Source organism: Sorex fumeus, unplaced genomic scaffold, assembly GCF_029834395.1.
Source record: "Sorex fumeus unplaced genomic scaffold, SorFum_2.1 ptg000098l, whole genome shotgun sequence".
NCBI classification, from domain to species: Eukaryota; Metazoa; Chordata; class Mammalia; order Eulipotyphla; family Soricidae; genus Sorex; species Sorex fumeus.
In genome coordinates, this window is record NW_026606155.1 from 81,156,428 (window position 1) to 81,180,357 (window position 23,930).

A 23,930-nucleotide genomic window follows, 5' to 3' on the forward strand; every position below is an offset into this window, starting at 1 on the left:
CTGACCCAATTAATATGAAACGCTTCTATGCTGCTGGAACAGACAGTGCTACAGAAAGAGCCATTTGCACAACCTGTTCATGATTATGGGCCATAAGGACACAAAGATGGCACACACATTTGTGGACCATCTGAATTCTTATACGGGAAGGGGAGGGGGTGGGGGGAGCGGCATGACGTTAGCTTGACTGTCGTGGGTCATGTTTTTTAATCCGGAGTATTGGACATGTAACACAGCAACAAGAGCTGATCATTTTGTTTAATCACCTTTTGGATCTTTGCCAGATGGTCTCTATTGAGAGCGCTGCAAACAGAAAGAGATGAACTGCATCTAACACGCCACCAGAGCTTTCCCGTAAATGTCTGAGAACTGATTCCAACAAGAATTTAGTCTCAGAGCAGAAAGGGATACATTTAAAAACTATGTGCATTAACTATACTTTTCCCCATAGAATCCTCACTTGGCATGAATAATTTACCCACTCTTATGCTAATGGGATCATGAAAGTATCCCTCTGTCTTTAGTGCAGCTATTCTCAGCTTTCAGTAATTACCCCACCCAGTGAAAATAACATGGCTTCTGCATTGAACAAGCGACTAGTACCTGACAATTAGAAAGATCATGGCTGACAGTGGAAGGGTCCAGAACTGGACAGAAGAACCCTTGTAGCCCAAGGAAGAGTTATAGAACTAAAGTAGCACCGGTCATGGCCAGCAAAACATGGAGTTGGAAGCAAGGGGCAGGAGGAGAAGAGAGAAATATTTCCACTTCAAAGTTTGCCTTCCCCTGACTTATTTTACATTATATATATATACATATATACATACATACATATATATATATATATAAAGTTCCTTTGCACATTACATTCAGAGTAAAAGATATTCATGCTAGGATTAGTTTGAAGGGGTAGGGGTGGGGGTAAGGGGGAAGAGGAGAATTTTTGGGGAGGAAAAACCTGTAAACAATCTCAAAGAAAAATAGCTTGAGTTATCGTTACAGCACATCTGTAGTGAGTATACATGTTTTCAGAATTTTAAAAAAATCTTAATAATCTTAAATCCTCTGCATTTTTGCAAGGGGGGGGGGAGTTTTTAAAAATGTCCAAGAAAACAAAGCCCAAATCAAAAAAGAACAGAAAACTTATTTTCAACCTCTGTCCACAGAACTTCATGTTAGGTAGTTCACTGTGTAAAAATTATCAGGCTAAAACATCTGGGAAAGAAAGCTATGAAACAGCAGGGAACGTGGCTGGTTTATTGTTTATCTTTTGTTTATGAGGCAGTATTCAAGTTTAATTACTACTCTAAATTAAACTCTAACTGGCATCAGGAGACATCCCTTTACATGACTAAGTTAAAAAAAAAATCTAGAAATCACAACTCCAGATTTTTTCAAGTAAGTTGATACATATAGGAAGAAATTACTCAAAATTAACAGTAATTATAGAAAGCTTTTAAGCATTTATGGGTACCATTTCATATTCCTAGAACATTTATTTATTAGAAGAGTTTAATTTTATTCCTAATGGTTGCTATTCTGGAAAATCAACAATTTGGGAGAGAGTTTGGTGATGGCTAAATATGGCATTCTTTTGACTATACTTGGGGAAAAGAAAGAGAAAATGCAACATAAATACTCAATAAAGTACCTCTTTGGTGGCAAATTATCAATTCAATTTTCATTGATTTGGAAAACATAATTAGGAAGACAGAAAGGAAAAAAATTATTATTGCATTTATCATAACAGAGTGACCAGTTTGGGATGAACTTAGCTCTAGGAAAAATAAAAGTTAAAAGCAACTAGCAAAAGATTATGCCAGATGGCATCTGTCATATTGTATTTAGGGTTATTTTAAAGAGATTGCTGCCACTATGAAAACATTCCATTGACAGAGTTTTCCTAGACTGAATAAGAAATCCCCGTAGAACATATTCAGGACCACCATGAGTGGGTTTGAGGTTTTTACCCCCCATCCTTGAAAGATGTAAGGAGGGAATAATTTTGGTGGGGAAGAGTACTCTTTCATAACTACACTGTGCATTATAAATTCAAAGTTCAATACCATTTTAGATGTGTGCTTACGTAAAAACATTATATAGGGGGCATTTTTATATCTCAACACTATGATAGTTAAAGAACTGCACAATAAATAAACGCATACATAATTATCTAGTTATGAAATGTTAGTCTCATTGCCTGGATTACAGACAAGAACATCAGAAGTGAAGTCTTTTGGGAGGTGTATTTGCAGGGAAATCTACTGGTTGTACAGCCCTGTGTCCTGAAATATGACAGACATACAAATGCTAGAATGTGAATGCATTTAGGTTAAACTGGGCCTGGCAACAGTATGGTTAACGTGTGTGTGGTGTGCAGTGTGAGCTCAGCAGTTACTGGGCCAACTGTCTCGGTATTTCTGGGAATCCTGCCTATTCACAGTGCAGGGATTGTTCAATTGCTGCAAAATGTACAAAATGAATTTTACAAAAATGAATTGTAAGGAAGGCCCCATTACAACGATTTTACAGCAAAGATGTCAACATCAATTTTTCTTTCATGCATAGCTAATGATTAAAACAGCATATTCCATTTGCCTAAGACAATTTATTTCATATTGGCACATCAAAATATTGAAATACAAAGTTATCTTTACTCTACCCTTTTTATTCATTGCTGCTGAACCCATACCATTGTTCAAACCAGGAAAAATAAAACAAACTTGGCACGAAATACTTAAAACAAAGGCTCATCAATATTCTTCAATTTGTCAACATCTCAATTACAGCACTGGAAAAAATGTAAATTTCATGTGCTCTAAACACTGAGGGGTCTATTCTCTTGCCAATTCACATTCGTAACTCCCATCAGCGTTAATGGGAGTTACACAAACCCATCAATAATAATAATACTTTGTACATATATTGTGCCTTTCATCTCAGGCTCTGAAAGTGCGCTGTGAACAAGGGGGATGCTTCCTACTCTTTACTCTGGCAAAACACACTGGGAAATACAAAGCAGCTTTTGACTCAGCAGGTAGAGAATTAGGGACCCCAAGCCTTATTATCAAGCCCCATTTTACTGATAGGAAGTCAGGCACAAAGAGGGGCAGTTACTTCTCTAGAGCCCCCAGGCTTCACCCCAATTCCATCTCTGAAAAATCAGATTTCTTTCTTCATTCTAATGTGGACTAACAACACAAACTCCCTTCCTCCCTTTGGCTGTTTCAGCAAAAGAAATCAGAGTGAATGAAAGTCTGGTTCATATTTATATAGTTTACTGCTAGGCATGTGCTGTTTGAAAGATACAGTAGAGTCAGGTTTTACATTTTAGCGAGAGTGTTTCTCACAATATTTTTAAACTCAGATTTTTCCCCCTTCGTTTGGTTTGCTGCAGAAACATTCAGAAGGAAAAGATGACCTTTCACCTCTGTAACTGTAGCTCTTTCACTATCAAGCCATAAAATGCAGTATTTTTAGGTTCCAAAGTAAAGATTTGTATGAATCATTTTACTAAAAATATCCACAAAAATTATAAAGCAACATAAATGCATGTATTGTTTTATAGCATATGGCTATTAAAGTTTAATTTAAAATGTGTATGAAAACATTGTATTTAGTACAATTCATCCCTATTTTTTCTGTTTATCATAATTTGTTTTGAAACTGAATCGTTTTACAGTTTTCCATATGCCTGTTGTGCTAATAAATTCTGAATAAGCAAGAAAACTCTTTTCTAAACTACAAACTTGTTTTCCAAATGAAACATTCTAATATATTTAATACTAAGAACATAAATTTCCCTCTCAGGTTTTCCATTACACATCAACCCTAAGATTTAACCTAGGATAAGCATATGTGATTTCAGTCAATATCTGTGTTGACTTTGCCCTGAAGCAGATAATTAATCTTTCCCACAGAAAGCTACTCTGGACAATTCTGTGGGACAAAATACCAAGATATCTTGAAAACATGTTTAAAAGACTAATGGGCATGCATATGACAAAATGCAGTTCAGTCTGGCCTTGAAAATTTAGAGTCTCTTATAAACATACACAGACACACAAATGCACTTACATATGTGTTTTGGAATCACCGAGATGTCAGGTAGGAAATTTGCCATGGTGATATATTCTATTTTCTAGAAGTTGCAACTTTTTTTTTTTGCCCCTCACATTTTAGTCAGTAAAATGACTGACTTCCCACGACTCTTACACATAAGCTACCATGTCCATTCTTTAATCCCACAGAGATATGATTAAAGGAACAAAATCCTACAGGGATCAAATCCTTCAACATCGGATAAGTGGGTGAGGCTACCCACAACATAGTGAGTTTTGCATACTGTTCTTAACCAGTTCACCGATCTCGAGTTTTTCTCATTCCTGGCCAAAAAACAAAAAGACAAAAGACAGAAATAAAAAGAGCAAAACTAAAAAAAAAAAAAAAGCATAAAACCCTGCCCCCAAATCCAAATAAAACAAAACAAAAAACCCTCCATGCCCTGTCCACTGCTGCAGCTAGTCGCTACTACAAACCTCAGGGTCTTCTCTCTCCCCCCTCCCCTTCTCTCTGGTCCTTTCCTGCTATCTCCCTTGCCATAACTCAACCAGCCCAACAGAACCAGTCAGTTTTAAATTTCAGTTGGGACCTTGGTGACCTGTTAATGAATCTACAGAGAGGAGAAAAACTCACTGTGTTGAGTTATGCCTGGTGTTGCTAGCTGACTTGGAGTCAGAAATGCTTGAAGCGTTAACGTAATTGCAAGAATGTGAAAAATGAAGCACTGGGCTCCTGAGTGAAGTGAAAGGTCAAAGCAAGCCTCACACACAACAAGTCTTTGGAAGATAGCCTCATTAGACCATTAGGGCTACTTCTCTTTCTCCCCCTCTTCTGTGCAATGTTTAAGGTGTTTTGTTTTTATTAACATATTCGTCCGCCCTTCAGTGACAACAATTGGGGGTGGCGGGAAAGGTGGTGTCAGTGCTACAGATTTTACCATATTGAGAACTCCATCCCTAAGACATGCAGCGACCAGTAAACTATAGCATTGCAGACCCACTTACTTTAAGCCAAGGTTATCTTCAAACTGTCATCTAGTTTGGTTTTCTTATATAAATTTAAATTTAAATTTAGGGGGAGTAAAGGCACTCCCACTAAAGCAATCTTCCTCTTTTGGGGGGCCTCACCCAGTAGTACTCAGGGGTTAAGACCATATGAGATCCCAGGGATCAAACCCAGATCTGCTGCATGTAAGGCAAGCATCCCTACCTGCTGTACTATCACTCCAGTCCCTGAACCTCCCGATTTTAAATGGCATATATGATTATGGCGCAAGCTGTTAAACTGTCTTACATATACTTAGAATACCACAGCCGTAGGGCGCTTGCCTTGTGTGCAGCCAGCCCAGCCCGATTCCTCCACCCCTCTTGGAGAGCCCGGCAAGCTACCGAGAGTATCTCACCCGCATGGCAAAGCCTGGCAAGATACCCGTGACGTATTCAATATGCCAAATACAGTAACAAGTCTCAAAAAATGGAGACGTTACTGGGCCCGCTTGAGCAAATCAATGAACAACGGGAGGACAGTGTGACAGTGTGACCATCTAATGTTTAAACATTGTGGCCATAAACACAGTCATAATAGGGATGGAATAATTCTAGGAGATCAGACAAGATCTAATATGAAATATTAAAAAGTAAAATCTATATACTTTCCTGGACCACATTCAATCAGACATGTTCCATTAAATAATCGTTTTGCCATCCATGAGGCAACCCTACTAACATACAATCACTCTCCAAGCAGTATGTGAGTTTTAAAGGTTAAAATTTATTCTAAATAACACTAGGCTTCCTTGCCATCTGCACTTGATATCTCCCTTGCCCTTTGATCATTCTAATTTTTAAGATTTATGACAAGTCACTATGTCAGCTAAATGGAAATGGGAGAAATAATCTAAAGAATTTAAGAATTCATCTTTCCAAGATATGATTCCACATACGTTTTGTACAATGCTTTCCAAGCTGATAAGTACAGGTGTTTGCATCTTACATTCTCAAGAGGCATCATTGCTGGATTTCAGAGAACTCTTATACTTGATATTTCAAACAAAATATTCTATTTATAGTAGAATTCAAACCACTGCACCATCACAGCAAAGCAGTTCTGTCATTCCACTTACTTATACACAGAAGGAAAGTGTAGATAACCACATTTGTAAAAGGACTGGCAGAACTAATCAATTATTGTTGTAATACCAACTTAAAGATTAGACATCTCACTTTAGATCTTTTCTTTAGTAATATAAGAAGAGGGAATTACTGTCTGGTTTTTAAAAGCAGCTGATTATACTCCCTAGCCTGCCTCCTACCGACAAGGAAGTATAAGCACTGACATCATAAAATACTGGTGACTTCAGTCATATCCACTTTGCACAAGGCAAATGCTTGACCTTTTACCTTGCTCACTGCTGTTGTCTCCACTCTGGGAAGCGTGTCCACCACTGGAGGGCCCTGGAGTGCCCGCTGAGTGAGTAGAGGTTGCATCATCATGGTCTCGCCAAGATGCAGGATTCTGGTGTCAGGATGCCAAGAAATTTTTCCACGGTTACCATTTCCACCATAAACAAGGAGCCAAGAGGAAAGGTGCACAGAGAATTAAAAAAAAAAGTAAACATATTAGTATTTGTTAAATCAGACACATCCAGATGTCACATTATACTATGTTGCCCTTTGAGCAACAGGGCAATAGGTTCCAAAAGGAAGACAAAAAAAAAAGCCCTTTCTAGGATCTTGATGAGGTTATGGTTATATCAATGTACACCTCTAATGAAACTTGGTAAAAATGACACTTTAAAAAGGTGCATTTTGGGGCTGCAGAGATAATACAGTGGGAAAAGCTGATGTGGGTTCTATCTATCCCAGCATCCTATATGGTCTCCTGACCCTACCAAGAGTGATCTCTGAGTGCAGAATCTGAGCACTGCCATGTGTGGTCCATAAACAAACAAATTACATTTTATAATAAACAAATGAGACCCCAATAAAGCTAATTGGGGAGCAGCAGGAAGGAATTGGGCCATGTCTGGCTATGCTCAGAGTCTATTCCTGCATCTGTGTTCAGGATTGATCCCTAGCAGTCTCAAGGAACAATATGTGGTGTCAAGGATTCAAAACAGGGTCTGTTGCATGCAAGGCAAGGGTCTTGCCTCCTGTACTATATCTCTGGTCTTTCAATGAAGTTAATTTTTAAAGTTTAAAAATGGCCACATAAAACTGCAAAAGTCACTTTTATTCTTGCTACCTTAACTAGTACATACCTTCCCAAAAATTCTCTTAAGTACTGAATACTTCATATTGGTAACATCTATGAACCTCAAAGCCTCCCTTTATATATATCAGAACACTCTGAATGTGGAGGGGACAAGACCTCTACGCTGGAAGTTATAAACTATGCAACTGAATGAATACAATGATATTAATCCCTGCATTTATACCGAATGGATGATCAATTTGGTTTTAATTTAATTTGCACAAATAGCCACAAAAAGATGTAACAGCTAAGAATGGTTAGTCATCAAATAAACTGGGCAGGATTTTTACTTGCCCATCATGGAAGTTTTAAATATACAGTACTTTCCCCTGGAAGACTTACTTATTACATAGGACAGGCAAGGCAAACTAAGTTATAGCTCATGCCACGTTACTGAGTGTATTCTTCTCCTGTTCCTCCTCCCCTTTCCTGATCATTCCCAATACCCTGCTGCTGCTTAAAGGAAAACAGGATTTCTAATGTACAGGAAGGACTTTATCAGCACCACATGAAGGCAGGCAAGAGATGGAATTTCCTCTGGCAGAAACCGAGAGTAGGAACAGCACATGAAACAGACTGGCCTGAAAGTCTGAGCTATACACTTATCACCTGTATGCTATGACTTCAACTGTGCCCCCAAGAATCTATAGGCAAGAAAACTCCTCTTATTGGGGGTGAGGTGGGAGTGGAGGTTTGAGGAATTATGAGGGGAGGAAATAGAAAATAACATTAATCTCTCTAAAGCATACTACTCCTTCTTTCAGGAATTACTAAGTAAGAATTCAGGTAGACTGGTGTGTCTATGGGCAGCATGCAAACATCTTGACTACCGAAAAGCAATCTTGCTGTGTTGTCATTATATACAGTTTATCCAGGGGGAAAAATCAGTCTATCATTTGCGTCAACATCAATGCTATAATGCACATACAGAACATACAATTTTATCAAGAAACCTAGGTGAGACAATATAAGGAACTATAATTATTCAGAACAACCACAAAAATCTGCTATTTTTCCTCAACAGATCAGCTACAAACTGATTGCAAATTACTATTCAGCATTTTTGATAGATGGTAAAATGATCAAAAGCTCAATATATAAATAATATCTATATCAAACAATGCTACTGGCACTGCCATCCAAGCAAGTACTTGATGCAGAGTGAAAACCCTAAGCAGAAATTCTGTGACTATAAATATCACACAGGTATATATTTTAGATTTCTACAATACATTTTAGGAAGTAGATTAGAGCATGAAGCTGAGTAGGATAAAATAAAAAACAAGGTGCTCTGTTCCCTGTATTAAGACAAAGTTGTGCCTATGATCTCTCATTTTAGAAACCACTCCAATAGGTTGAAGCTAAAGGCAAACAAAATACAGGGACTCTTCAAGCTTTGCAACCTGTTCGTGTCAGCTGTTTTCCTGATGATAGTTAGATAAAGCCCTCTAGAAAACTTCCATGAAAAGGAAAGTAAAGAAAGAAACAAAAGCATGGTGTGAGTGGAGTCCTACAACAAACCTGCCTCTATCCTTTTAGAAAAGGCAGAAACTACAACACATTCACTTAACCTAAACTTTTCAGTGTGTAGTGCAAGTGATGTTAATTTTATGCACTGCAAGCTCTTATTAAGACAGCTGCTATAAAAGCTCCTTACCTCTCATGAAAATTACAATAATTAACCACTAACACCTCAACTATGTTTTAAGGCAAATGTCATCCAATAGCTATTATATAATCGTTCAAATGAAGCTGGAGCAAGTCTTTCTGGTTGGGCACTCTAGTGATTTAAAGGGATGGCTAGAAGGACTTCCTGAAACTGAAAATGTTGATTTGTCCCTAATAGTCAAACCTGTGCTGAATGTTAAAGGCAGGCTTCATTAATTTACAATTCAGTGTGTTTTTTCCGAATGGTTTCTTGGAAGAGAAGTTTTCTAAAGTAAAGGACCACATGAGTACTTTTAACTATAAAAGTTTCTGGCTACTTCAAATTAGTTGAGTCTTTGATTTTCAAGCCAGTCCTAAAATTCGCTCAAGTTCACTAACACAGATTCCTCTTTCCCCTTATGTTCTTCAAAATGTCCCCCTTTATTTCTTATATCCTTCACAAATGTTCTTCTATAAAGGTATGAGAAGGTGTCTATTTCCCAAGCAGCTCTAGTATTATGATCTAGTCTTACAGTCTGATACAAACTAAGAAATCCCATGACACTCAAGTTGAAAGTACAAAAAATATGAGGCCAGAGAGATGGTACAATGGGTAAGGCACTTGCCTTGCACATAGCCAAGTGGGGTTCAATACCCCACATTTCATATGGTCCCCTTAGAACCACCAGGAGTAATTTCTGAGTACAGAGCTAGGAGTAAACCCTGAGCACCACCAGATGTGAATCCTGCCACTCTCTAAAAAAACTCAAAAAACAAAGTGGAAAAAAACTAACAAATCCCTCAGGTTCTGGGGAGTTTCCCCAAAGCTGTTTATATCCATTTATACATGAGGTGCGGGTATAAAGATGAATGTTGATACTTTTGTTAACCGAAATTGCTACCTATGTAATCACTAAAAAAAAGAATGAAAACTCTTACCTACACAAAATAAAATACAGTGAACTACGTAGATGTATAAAGGTTTTTTTAGGCTGAAATTATTTGTATCACAATTCCTTTCTTCTATTTTTCCCTCCCCAGAGTGAGACTCCAAGTTTGCATCCTTCAGAAGGAACTACCTAGATTCTGGCCAAATTTACAGCGGAAGTTTAGTGAATCTTGAAACCAAAGTGTCCTATGAAAGCACATAAAGCTTGTGATATCTCCTGAAATAGAAAGAGAAATAATCCATGTGCTCGCATGTGGCTACGTGTGCAGGTAGAGGCATTCCCTAATAACATACCCCTTTCTTCAGCCAAAAGTTTCACAAAGACACCCGAGGGCAAAGAGTGAACATGTTTCTATTCCCGGTGGCTTTAATAATTGGGAGTCAAAGATGGTACTCTTCCTGCTCTTGCGTAATTGCATTAAAGAGCAGTGTTAGCAGGAGAAAAACAGTGAATACTGAGTGGGGCACAATAGCAAGAGATGGAAAATAGATACAAGAAGCTAGGTCTCCAGGGGCAGTATTTTCTATTTGCTGGGCTACAGACTCACAGCTGATAATGCAAGTTGTAATTAATATAAAAGCAGGAGACAATATGGGGAGCGCTTGTAGTGATGGGGCCACAGGAGATCACACTGCCGCTTTCCTGTTTCTCATTTACACATAGCTTTCCCAAGAAAATACAATTCTGCCAGTTTTTTTCTCCCTTGAAAGTTAAAAAAAAATTGATTTAACACCATCATTGAATTTTGCTAAATCTAGGAAACAGCATAGAGAGAACAGAAGTCTCTGGGCAGAGGAAGAAATCATATGTGCACCCATTTTGTTGAGGTTGCAAAAACAGGGGGGACCGTCATATTTTACATTGTTATGGCACTTCAGGAGTGGGCCTTGCTACAGAGTAACTTAAGTTCTGGTGAATGGTGGTATTTCCCTAACTCTATACAATTCATGATTCTATCATTATGAAAAACAATAAAGTAAAATATGCAAGGGTTTCTAAACACCAACACATCTAACTGGGGCAGTAAAATATATTTGCTTTCAGTGGGGAGGGGTGTGGTGGTGGAAAGTCAAACTCCAAGGTGATTCACTGGTTGTGGCACAGGGGAAGACAATGTTAACTGGAATTAAGACTCTGGGGTGCCACACTGATCATGTGACTTAAGCAACTCCACTTCAGCAAGTGGAGCTCTTCACTTCTCTCTGACTGGTATTCTTTATTTCTTTAAAATTAAGTACTAAGTACTTAGACAAGAGCACCCCCAAGGTTACTTTCACTTATTTCCATGACCAAGAAAATTCTTTCAACAAAAATTTGACTTTCGAGGATATATACAATTAAAACATGCTTTAAAACATCAATCCAGAGACTATGAAGTTGGTTCATAAAATACCTCAGAATGGGTTTTTGTAGGTAGAAGGCAAAGGTAGGTGTATAGAAAGGTGTTTCAATCAGCTAACAGCATGCAAGACTAATCTGATTAAATATGTGTATATAACAGAAGCAAAATATGCTTGTGTCAGGATACATAATTAATATGAAGTTACAGTGTTCTATGACTTTTGGAGGCTTTAATTCCTAATTAGTATTATGCAAATATATTTTTAAAACTAGGACAATGACACCTATCAATAAGGTATTCAAATCTAAGAAGTGAAAAATGTTAATCCTATAGTTTGGAAAAAATGGAGATGTTTGAACTTTGTCTTGGAAAAGCTGACAGAGGAATTCAGCATAACTGGGTGTGATTTCAAAATATGGACTTATTCTTTAAAAATGTAAATCAAGCCAGGGTCTTTCCCTCATCTCCATATTTCCAGTCTTCTATTAAGTTGTGGAAATGTGAACAATTCTCAGCGAAGTGGTAAGTACTCTTTAGAAATGATTTCCTCCTTCTTTAGAAGAGAGAAATTTCGTACACCGTTGCTGTACTGGCATGTTATAAAATGTCTCCTATAATTTTGTTGGGAGTTTTGAGGGGTTGGTGGAATTGGGCCATGTCCAAAGGTGCACGGGGGCTACTCTTGGTTCTGTGCTCAGGAGTCATTCTTGGCAGTGCTCCATCCACATGCAAAGCAAGTGCCTTAACTCCTAAACTATCTCTCCACCACTTCCTACCCCCTATAATGCTGAATTGTGAAGGATAAGCCACAAGACATTTAGTCTGAGATCAAACAAGAAAATGAATTTTCTTAAATATCAAAATTTTAATCTGATAGTGAAAGTGGTTATCAGGTTCACCTTCATTTAATTTTAACTCATTATAGTTAAACTGAAAACATATCATAACTACACTACTTACTTAATTAGAATTAATATTCTCAATGAGAAATTACCCAAAAAAACTCACAAGCATCGCAAGCATGCAACAACAATAACAACAGGAACCACAGCCCCCAAGTGCATCTCCTTGACTTGGCTAGCAGAGCTTAGAGGTAGAACTTTACCAGAATGGGTCCCCAGAGGCCTTGGATAACATACCATACACTCTAATCTTACACTAGAACATAAGAAACTTATTTGATAAAATGAATCACTCCTATTATTAATACAATTACCAAACTCCATTATTTGCCCCTTGGTATTCCGTAGCCTCTCCTGCTTGCTGCTAGCTCCACTAGAAATTTTTGAGGTAGTGAAAAAAATTGTCTATTGATACTCACCAGGAATTTCCCCTTTGACTTAACCCATTAGAAAAAACAACTATACAGATGTAAATAAACCTGACATATTCAGAGATGCAAAAGAAAATACTAGCATATCTTTATTTAACTGCAGCTTTCAACACAGAAATTAAAATAATTTTTCTTGTATTAGACATGTTATCAGAGCAGTTCATTTTAAGGCACCTGTAATTAATTGTTGATAAACACAATTAGATTTTCTCCCTATACTTAACTCACTGCATAAAAAAATAATAAATAAAAAAATGTACTTCCTGATGGAGTTAGTAGAAAAACACTGTAACTGTACATACTTCAGACAAACAGACTTAGCTCAGAGTGTATTTCAAACAAATGTATTTAATTTGTCTAAACTTTATTTAATGACAGGTAATATATCTTTCTATGTAAATAGAAAAATAAATTTCAAATTTGAAACAAATTTTATTCAACTGCTGTAGATCTAAGACTAAATAAAAAATTGTCCAGAAATAATGTGAATCCTGCCTATTACTTAAAGATACTATAAACTACAAAAAGTATGATTATTTCACAACAGTTTTCAGGTTCAAACTTTAAAAAATAAGAGAATTGGTTTCCTCATATGTTTATTTTAAACATGATAAATTTGAAAATCTAGGAAATTCATCATGAACTAGAGCTGTAAAAAAGTAATGGGTCTATTTTTTTAAACCATCATATTTTATTCTAATATGCCAAAGAATATTAAATAGCTGTTATCTGTCTATAGCAATTACTCTTAGAAGAGCATAAAGTAAAATACAGTAAAATACTTAAAATATAAGTATTTATCATGTTATTAGATGCAACAAAATAGTCAACAATGTAACAAAAATTTATTTTGTATTCAATTCCACAATCCTCTTATCATTATTCCCATCATGTCTGTGTCAATAATAAATGAATGAGTTCAATATCTTTATTGACTGTAAAATATGGGAGTAAGAATTTTGTTGCCTTTTCTAACAAATTTTTGTTACATCAGAATATTTATATAAAACAGAATATGAATCAGTATGAGAATAGCCTGATTACTAAGAAACAGTATATAAGACTCATTCTGAAAAGTCTGCCTGAAATAACTTGCTTTCAAGGTACTTGTATCAGTTACTTTTATTCATTTCTATTTTCAAATTTCTTAATAAGAAAATCAAGAGCTATTTTGGAACTCAATATTTTGCTCCTGTCGCTTTTCTGTTTTCCACTACACAAAATGACACACTTTTTCTTTCACTCTCTTCTCTTGCCCACTCTTTCCTTAAATACACTCATACACACACACACACACACACACACATTCACACACACACTGTAGCTTGATACCACTTAATAAAGATAGAGGTGTATGTGTTTTGGGGGTGTCAAACAGCTGTCACAAACTGTCACCTCCAGAAGAGAAACCTTGGCACACAACAAATTAAACTACACTTCTTTTTTAGCTGTCATTATTCATAGCCAATAAGTTGAATGCTCTCAGCATTTCATGTGCAAATAAAACCACGAGGAAGCACAGTAGATCAGAATAGTGGGCCAACAGATAAAACAGAGAAAACAACCCGCTGTCTCAGTCCTTCTGAAGTGCCTCATCATCACCCCTGCACCAGTATGCACCAAATGAGATCCAGCCTGGGGCAAAGTATTAAATATGCATATCAAAGCAAATGAAAAAATAAACCTGGAGATTCAAACTGGATACATTTACATGCTGAAAATGTCCCACTTGTACCACTTTCAGGTAGTGGTTCTGTGGCATTTTTGCTTTTTTGTTGCTGGGAGGTTGAAGGAGAGCCTTCTTACAGAAGAGACTGAAGCGAAACTCTCCTTGGGCTTTGTATGGGGAGTCCTGGAAATGAAGACAATCAATACGCCTTGGTACAAAACTATCAAAAATGGTGAAAACTCTCCAAGGCTTTTTCTCTTCTGCACAAAATTCAAGGCTGAGGCAAACCCCACCATTTCCCACTCAGTATGCTGGTGGAACAAATGAGTACTTCCCTTCAAAACAAATAGCAGGGGGGTAAAGTAAAAATGTTTTAGTTCAGATCACTAGGAAATCTGATTCTTTAAATTATGATGCCCAATGAGGTGACAATCCCTCATGGGTTGAAAATAAATCAGTAGTCATATTTACTTGATTAGAGGGCGGAAAGAGGACTGACAAATGTTACACTTGACTCTTTATCCGAAGATAGTGACTGTTAAATTATTTAAAGCATAATCCTCTTAGGTACAGCTTCCTTCCTTTTTGAGTGCAATTTTAAAATACTATATAGCAGTTCCATAGATTGGCATTAGCTGTCAACCAATACTCGAAACAGCCTACTTCATCTATGTTTTCTATGTAAACATTAGCACGTTCTAGTCCCATACATCCACTTTGAAAATAGCTGTCAAGAAGCTGTTCTGGAAAACCAAGGAGCTAAGATCTCTGGAAAAGTCATGAGAAAAGCTTTTGTCTACAGACAACTGCCAACCTCTCATTCTACAAACCATGGAAGGAGGCTGCCTAGCATTCTCCCATCAAGTGTGAAATGCATATGAATTTAGAAAGAGAAAACAATGAAAATAAATAAATATTAAAAATAAACATTTCTAAGGTAGTGTCATGCCTCATGGACCACAATCACAGTTCATGTAGCCGCACATCAGCAAATAAACTTTCTATGGCTGCTGCACTACCCTTTCAATTTCAGCTAATAAACTCGGTATTCAAAGACCCCCTGTAAGGTTGCCCCCACCATAAGGAAGAAGTCAAGAGCAAAAACGGGCACAGGAGTTCTCAAAGTCATAGAACTTATTCTATCTCAGACATGAATATCGGGATTCAAGTTTTCATCTTTTTTTTTTAACATTTGTTCTTAGGTTGACTTTCCATACAGTGCAAAGATCAACTGATGAGTGCATTATTCTCATAAACTTTTCGAAGTGGGTGTGGGGAGAAGGGGGAGAACCTCACTCACTAAAGTTTCATTCTCAAGGCATCTCAATTTATTCCTTTTTTAACACCCAGGAATGGGGGCCTGTGGTAAAGATACCAACTGCTTCAAGCCTCCAAGCCTGTTTAACTCTGCAGAGTGTAAAATTACTATTCCAGCCATAAAGTTATTAGACTATAGCCTATATCATTTAGGGTGTGAGTTCAATTGAATGTAATCTATAGACACCCTGTCCCCCACCCCCAGGCTTGAGTTCCTATAAATAAACTTCAGTTCACACCCACTCTTTAACCTCACCACTCTTGCCTTTCCTACCAGCTGCAATCTTTCTTCTCTTTGCTTCTTCTTCAAATTTTCAGTCTCACTACATATGCTTTTTTTTTTTTAAGCATCAGACTTACTAGATCAGTTCCAAAATAGGATTAAAAACAGAGAATAGAAAGAAATTTCCCTTCCTGGCCTGACATACATAGTTTTTCCTTACTCTACTCTCCATCCTCATTCACCAACTGTTAAAGTGTTAAAATTCAACCACTAACCTATGGTTACTCAATCACAATTCCCTTCAGCTTTCTGTAATACATTGTTAATAATTGTTTCATCAAGGTTACTGTCTTTTATTATGAAGATGCTTCAGGCACTTGGCAGCAAGTCCATATTCTGACAATGAGTTTCTATACTGCAAAAGCACTGAGACTTGTAATGTGTTCACTCCTTTTATTTCTAATGCAATGCAAGATTGTCAATAATTTTCAGGATTGTCATCTCTGTGAGAGACTAGGAAATCAACCCTTACCCATTCTCTCTTTTTCCTTCAGTCCTCTCTCTGGCCTTGTCCTGTCCAGTTACCTATTTGGCCTCTCTCTCTCTTCTGCTGCATTGATGACACCACAAAGTTCAGGAAACATTAAAGATAGCAGCTACCGGATCAAATAATTTGCCAATACTGATCTCCAAATCCAGGAAACTTTCCATATGAAGAGCACACTCTATCAACTCCCTGGTTTTATTTTTGTTTTTTTCCTGTTGTTACTCCTTTTACTCTCAATATAAATAAAGGGGAAAGGGGTGAAACTGTCAAGCAAAAGGAAATGGAGATAAAGGATATGGCAGAGGTAAGGAGCAAGGCAGGAAAGGACCCCAAAGACACCACATCATTTAAAAAAGAAAACAGCCATTGGAGTTAGATGCTACAAGGTTTTTATGTTTGTTTGTTTTTCTTTCAAAGCTCTGACCAGTGGTGTTAATAGAAAGCTAAAGGCTCACAGACTTACATGGTCCGCGAGATTTGTGGAGGAGCCTGAAAGTTCTTCGTGATCTGATTTGGAGCTGCCATCTCTTTCATCAATGACGAGGTCGATGGGCATTTTCCCCTTCAAACAGCTAATGTACCGGTGGCAGAAGTTATCACACAGTTCGTGGACCTAGGAGGGTCATTAAGGAGAGTTCAGCTTATGCTGTTCTTGTTATTGTTTCGTTTCCATTTTAAAGGGGAAAATATCACATTGTGAGGTTATGTTTAGAAAGAGCAACTGCACGCTATCTTCAAAAACTAACTCTAATTCACCGGTTTAATAGTTGAGGACGAGGAAACAATAGAGCAATTGTTGCAGCAGATATTATTCTCCTGAGACTTCCCTGAGCAACAAGTTACAATAAAAAAAAGGAAGAAGAAGAAGAAAAAGAAGAAACAGAACTGGAAAGAACTGGGTTCAGACTGGAAGTCCAGGGAGGAAGATCTGATTTGACAATAACATCCAAAGGCTAGAATGCTGGAACTGGACCAGCATTAGCATTTGCCATTCAGTAAGCTAGGAGTTTTGAATGTTTCCAAGGGAAAGTGATTGAACTGCAGAGCAATGTAAAGACGCCACAGTGAGGAAGATTCCCTCTGCTGGCACCTAATGTATGCTCTGGGCTGAGGGTGAGTTGAGTTAATAAAGACACAGGCAGAACGTCCAGTAACACAAATGGTCTGTTGCATCTCAAAATAATCCTGTGTGCCTTGGGGGAGGGGGTGGAGAGGGAGAAAACTTTTTTAAAAAAAGGGACTGTCCTAATGCACCCATCCTCTGTGCTCCCAGCTTGAGGAACAAGCTGAAGCAAAGACACGATGACATGTAGCTCAGAATGTCCAAGTTTTCCTTTCCTTGTGGGGACTTTTATTAAAAACCTTCCAACTCAACTAGGAGAGGGAAGTCACTAGTCAAAAGCAGGGATTGTGGTTTCCTGCTTACCTTTTCTAATTCCAAAAGATGAAACCTTAATACTTGAATTGCTTGAATCATCTGAAAGAAAAGTTTAGAATGTGGAGTTAAGGCTCTGTGACGCTGAGGTCCCGGAGTCATTGATGAGGTGAGGGAACAGGGCTGGGGACAAGGACCAGGCAGGTGGTGACCGGGCAAAACCCACTCATCAAGAAACCCTCAGAAAAACCAAGTGATTACTGATCATCACTGCCTCATTGGCCACGGGTTAGGGATCTGAGTCAACCTGAGCGCAAGCTTGTTAATATCTGCTCCCCACTCTCCCTCCAGCTCTCCGTGGGTGAGGGCTGAGCTTCACCAGGGCCAGGCCTTCTCTCCGGCCCCGAGTCCTCTTTAACCATCCCCTCCCTCAACCTCGGGCCACGTTGTGATTTTTTTTTTAAGTCGCTCCTCTGGAGAGAGAAAGCCTTTCAGAACTGCACACCCAGGGAAACCCGTCCTTACTAAAGAAGGAAATACTCAAGATGAATGGGGAGGCAGAGCTTTTCAAAGCGGATTTAAGTACTTTTAATATTGAAATCGTGCAAATTAGCAAGAGAATCGCACCTAAAAGTGGCCTGCGCCGGCCAGCCCCTCACTTCCCCCCCTCCCTCTCCGGCCCTCCCTCCGTAGCGCCAGCGGTTACTTCCTTCGGGTTAGCAGCCCGGGGCTCCGCCGCCTGCCCCGGCAAACAGAGGAAATAACTCACTTCTCGCAGCTTGCCCCGGGGGCCGAGCCCTGGGAAGCTTTCCCCTGCTTGCGCCCTAGGCCCCGCGACCCGGCTCCAGCCTCCGGGGCTGCGCTCCCGCACCGCCAGCCAGTCCCGCTCCCCCATCCCTGGAGCGCGCTCTGGGCTGTTTCCTTCCCAGAGTTTCCAGGGGGCTCAGCTTAACCTCCCCGCAAAACTCGGCAGGGGGAGAGAGAGTGGGTGGTTCTGGCAAGGGAAGCGGGGGCGGGGGGCGGGGGCGGTGGAAGCCAGGTTATGGACAGGCACGAAACTGTGAGCCTTACCAAATTGTCCAGCTCTGGATTGGAGGAAAAAAGTGGCTTTTCGGCGCGAACCTAGAAGAAGCAGGAGAAGTGAGCATGAATGACCACCCCCAAATAAACAGAAGACAAACTCTGTCTCCAACTAAACTTGCACAGTGTGAGTGGGGTTGGCCGAGGAGGAGAAGGGCTTTTAGGTTAAATGCAATGAAACCCACTAGTGCCTTCCATGCGTGGGATCCAGCAAAAGGATTCAGGGCCTCCTAGCCCCATGAAGGGGTACCTGGAACCACTAACTGCGTTCGGGAATTCCGGGTGGTTCCCTGAGCTCCGAGTACCCCACTTCTCTGGCCTTCCGGAGGGCTTGTGTGTGTCGTGGGGGGAGCCAGTGGCGCTCAGGGTCCCTCACCTCCGCACTCAAGTACCCCGAGAGGCGCCCAGCTTCCTTCCCTCCCGGGCACGATCAGGTCCCTGCCAACCCCTCTCTCCCCCAATTCTTGTTCCAGTAACTGCAGGCGGGGGGGAAAGGCCAAGCCCCAGATTAGGGGCAGGTCAACTTTAATTCGAGGGTCGAGTCCCTGTATTCCTGGCTGGGGGGGAAAACAAACACCCATATTTATCTCCGCTTGCAATTCGCCTGGAGGCTGAGGGATGGGGAGGAGGCGCAGAGCGCGGACTGGGCCGGGGGAACAGATCGGGTGTCCCAGCCTTTTCCTCCGCTTTCTTGCGGAAGGCTCCGAGGAAAGGGGAGGGGGAGCTGAGGGGCTGCAGGAGGGCGATTGGGTCAAGAAGGTTGGACCTGCTTGGCGAAGACGGCGATGTCCTCATTGAAGGAGTCGGAGGAGCAGACGTCTCCGCCAGCCACTCCGGGTTCCCGGGGAGTGCAGGTCGCCAGCTCGCACTTCTCAAAGACCAGAGCTAACAGAGGAAACAACGGGTGCCTAACGGGCAGCGCCACGCAGAGACACACACACGGAGACGGGTGCAGAGGGGAAGGAGCAAGAACTGTAATCAACAAGTTTGGAGGGTTTGGATTCCTTCTTTAATACAACAGGCATGCACCACTCTTTACCAACCCTCTCAACTGCCAGCCAAGCCTGGGCCAGAAACAGAAAGGAAAACGGCTTGGCCCTTTCCCTCTGTTTAGGCAGTCCCTCAGATCTGGTCAGAGCAGCCCCCCTCCCCACCCTCCCCCCTGCTCCCCGGCCACTGCAGGCCGCCAAGTAAATACAGTTTCCCGGGAAGGCCGGGAAAGAGACCAGGAGCAGCTCAGGCAGCCGGGAGCTAGGGGTTGATCCGGACCCACTCCCCGCAGGACAGAGGCCGCAGAACCAACCCCTGCGACCTGGCTGTGACATCCCGAGAAAGAAACTGCTGGGGGAATTTGGGGAAAAGAAAAAAAAGGGTTTTAACTCGGCAGGAGAAGGGGCATCTCGGGCAAGGCCCAAGGCGTCACCTTGCACACAAGGCGCTCCCGAAGCGCTGTTTCTTAAATTGAAGAGAGTGTTCTGATGACTCCCTTCACTCTCCTGTCCCCGAAACTGGCTCAATCTCTACTTTCTACTAGAGCCCTGGAGGCGTGGGGGCCACCATAATAGGAATGTGAAACGCAGCTGAAGCGCTGCTTCCTTCCAGAGACCACAGTTCTCCCTACGCTGCAGCAGGCAAAAATAAATAAACCGAGTGTTAAAACTTAGAAGTGTGCAGTGCGGGGTATGCCCTTTGTGTTCCTCTGGGCGCTGGAGCTACACTCTTTGGGATGCTTGCGGCCTCAGGCTTCCAGCTCGGTTGCTGTTTACCGACTGTCCCCTCCCCTCGGCATCCCGCCGCCTTCCCCACTTTCCCGCGGCCGGGAGAGCCCGGGTGTCACAGGTTTGGACCGGGCAGTCTCCTACTCCTAAGCCACCTCTCTCCGAATATGAAATAATTTCCAGCCTTCTCCCTTCCTGCCCTCCCCCACCCCACCAGCCCCCCAAAGAGCGCCTGGACGCAAGTAGAAGTCCCTTCCACCCGGCTGCACTTCAAGGTCTGCCCCCTTTATTTACAAGAGAATTAAGAAGTGGGTGATTAGGACTTCCTGGCCCCGGACAGCAGCAGCCTAGATCCCAGCTCAAGCTTCATTTAGTGACTCCCAGACTCTCAGTAGGAAACAGAAGAAAGAGGAAAAAAAGTTGCTCCTCCTCGGCAGGAAACTTTCTCCTTCATCAAGGCCTCTATTAGGGGCCCGGGGAGGACCAGCCCTGCGTCCTTTTGCCTGGGAATTCCGTCCTTGGGGAGAAGGCCCTGGCGAGATCCCGTGGACTCTGACAGGGGGCTCTGGGGTCCCTGAGTGACGGGGCCACGGTGGTCAAGGAAACCAGATCTTCCCGGGACTTAACCATCAAGGGGCACCAGAGCAGGCCCCCTTCACTGTGCCTTCCTAAGGCAAGGCAGTTCCCCCACTCCAAACAAATAACTGCTCACTCGGTTGTCCACCACCACCACCACCACCACCCCCAACCGCCCCAGAGACAAACACACGCTCGCGCTCGCACTCACACCAGTCTGCTGGCTCGGGAGGGGAGGGGTCGATTTACCCGTAGATCGCGTCCTTGTCCCGCTTCAAGGCGTCGTTGACAGCGGATCCCATGCTGGCCGGCATGACATTGGGGTGCGGGGCGTGCGCGCCGTAGTGCTGCGTGGCGTGGAGCGGCGGCCCGTGGTTCAGGTGGTGAACCGGGGGGATCGGCCGCGGCGCGTGAGGGTCTCCGTACATGGAAGCAGGCACCCCTACTCCGTCCATCCCGCCGTAATGGGGCAGCTCATCGTACTGTCAGAACCCGGCAAAGGGGAGGGGGGCGCAGGAGGTGAGAGAGAGCAGGGAGAACCGAGGGAGGAATAGAAAAGAAAGGAGTGGAGAGCAATGAAAGAAGTGGGAAAGGGATGGGGGGTGGGGGAGGTAAGAAAGACGGAGGGAAGAAGAGAATGGGGAAGTGTGTGAGAGGGGAAGGAGGGAGGGAGGGAGGGAGAGAGAGGGAGAGAGAAAGAGAGAGAATAGAAAAATAAAAACAAAGTCAGGAAGGAGAAAAGTACGGAGCACGAGTTGAACACACAGAAAACCAAACCAGCCGAAACAACGGAGTTGAAAGTTGGGTGGGGGTGGGGATGGGAAGGGTGGGTGGGGGGAATGTTTTTTAATTTAAAAATGAAAAAGTATGAACCGAGAGCAGCATTCAGAGAAGGGGAAAGGGGGCAGTGAGGCCAGGGGCTGAGGGGGTGCCAGGAGGTCCCGCTCGGGGGGCCGGAGGCAGCAGAACCGTGGCGAACCAACCGAGGGAGAAGTGGAGTTAGAGTGAAGAGGAAGCCCCGGATCCCACCCCTAGCCCCCCTTCGCCTCCTCCAGAGAGGATCCAATAAATCAAAAGGCGAAATGAAACAAAATAAAGAGAAGAAAAACGCTAATAATCAGGAAGAGAACGCCGAGGAGCAGGGAAGACTAGGGCTAGTGCCTCCCCGGGGGCAGGGAGCGGAGGAGGGGGGGAATAACGTGAAAGTTACCAGAAACATAATTTAGCAGCGGATTCCCTGCGTCCTTGTCAATTTCAGAGACAAAACAAGCAGCCCAGGCTAGTCTAGGCGGCGGCGCAGCGGCTGCGGCAGCGCGGCCCCAGCGGCGGCCCCGGCGGCGGCGGAGGCTCCTACGCAGCCCGTGCCGGCCCGGAGCCGCGGGAGCAGCGGCGGCAGCGGCGCAGCAGCGGCAGCGGCGGCAGCAGGAGAACCGGGGGAATCGCGCTGCTGGGGTAAAAGCTGGAGCGAGGCGAAAGCGTGTAACAATTGCACGCGCACACACACAGAGACACACACACACAGACACAGACACACACCATTCACACGCACTCGCCGCCCGCCCGCTCTCACAGCGCTGGAACACGCGCACCCAGACACGCACACACGCACGCACACACACTCGCACACACGCAGAGGCACGGGGGGGAAAGAAGCCGATGAATAATTTTGCTGCTATTTTTTTAAATACTGGCGGCCATCATCAAGCAGCGAGCAGCAGCAGCGGCGTTGAAGGGAGAGGAGGCATCGGGACAGGCCCCTCTTAGGAGAGGATTTATATCTAGGTAAGTGTTGGAGATTTAAACCTACCCTTTGAGCCATCAGTCTGCGCTCCAATAAACTCCTGGATGTGTCGTATATTTAATATCCCAGTCCGGATAAGAAAGTGATCTAGGCTGAAGATTCCTTTTTTTTTTTCCAAACCAAGGAGACTTCTCCCAATTCTCCAGTATGTTATTTTTAGGGGGGGGGGGGGGGAATAAAGCCCAGTCAAGACAACGAAGAGTTTTTTTTTTCCTGTGATATTTCTTCTTTTTCTCTTTTTTCCTCTTCTTCCTCCTCCTCCTGATCTTCCTCCTCCTCCTCCTCCTCCTCCTCCTCCTCCTCCTCCTCCTCCTCCACCACCACCACCACCTCCTCCTCCCCCCTCCCCTCCTCCTCCTCCTCCTCTTCGGTCCTCCTTTCCCCCTTTTTTCTTCTCTTTCCCTCAGTTAGAGAAAAAAAAAAAGAAAAAGATGAAGAAAAAGAAGAAAAAAAAAATTGTCAGGCCCCCCGAACTGAAGGTTACGAGCGGCCCGTCAGCAGCCCACATGTAACCGAACTGTCGTGTTTCATGGCTTTTTGCCACTCCAGCTGTCAATCAAAGCCCGGAATGTCAAGGTAGTGAATGAATGATGGTTGATGATGATGAAGAGGAGGAATCTTTCAGACCCGTTTTTTTTTCTTCCAGTAAAACTCCACGAGGGGTTTCTGTTTCTTGAATTTTCTCCTCCCCCCTCCCCCCCCTTTACGCTTTGCCCCCGCTGAATCTATAATACGATCCTCTCTCTTTAAAGTATCGTTCAAAGAAAGCGGGGGGGGGGGGAACAATCAAGAAAAAAAATCGAATAGTTTGCAAAAATTGGACTTCCTCCCCCCCCTTTCCTGGTAGGTATTTTGTCTCTCCCTCTCTCGCTCGCTCGCTCGCTCGCTCTCACTCGCGCTCGCTCTCTCGCGCTCGCTCTCTCTCGCTCTCTTTCTCTCTCTGGGAGATGAGTGAGTGTCAGTAGGTGTTGGCAGGTTGGCTGCTGCCTGGCTTATAGAAGAGCCTCAGTTTGGCGGCGCGGGTCGGCGGCGGGAGAA

The 23,930-nt window shown here is 42.4% G+C and overlaps 1 protein-coding gene across 7 annotated transcripts in view; it reads right to left on the reverse strand.

Annotated features, from left to right (window-relative positions):
• Nucleotides 1-23,185, reverse strand: part of MEIS2 (Meis homeobox 2) — a 234,165-nt gene extending 210,980 nt beyond the window's left edge. For 4 of the 7 annotated variants that reach the window (XM_056134127.1, XM_056134125.1, XM_056134130.1 and 1 more), the window contains exons 1-7: nt 22,899-23,185; nt 21,341-21,573; nt 19,564-19,705; nt 18,789-18,839; nt 17,769-17,819; nt 16,806-16,955; nt 6,462-6,576 (exon numbers count right to left, since the gene is read on the reverse strand). In XM_056134127.1, coding sequence (XP_055990102.1) covers nt 6,462-6,576; nt 16,806-16,955; nt 17,769-17,819; nt 18,789-18,839; nt 19,564-19,705; nt 21,341-21,573; nt 22,899-22,910 — 754 coding nt within the window. In that variant the 5' untranslated portion in view covers nt 22,911-23,185. The other 3 variants (XM_056134131.1, XM_056134129.1, XM_056134126.1) reach the window with 2 other exon arrangements.
• Between the last annotated feature and the right edge of the window lie 745 nt (nt 23,186-23,930).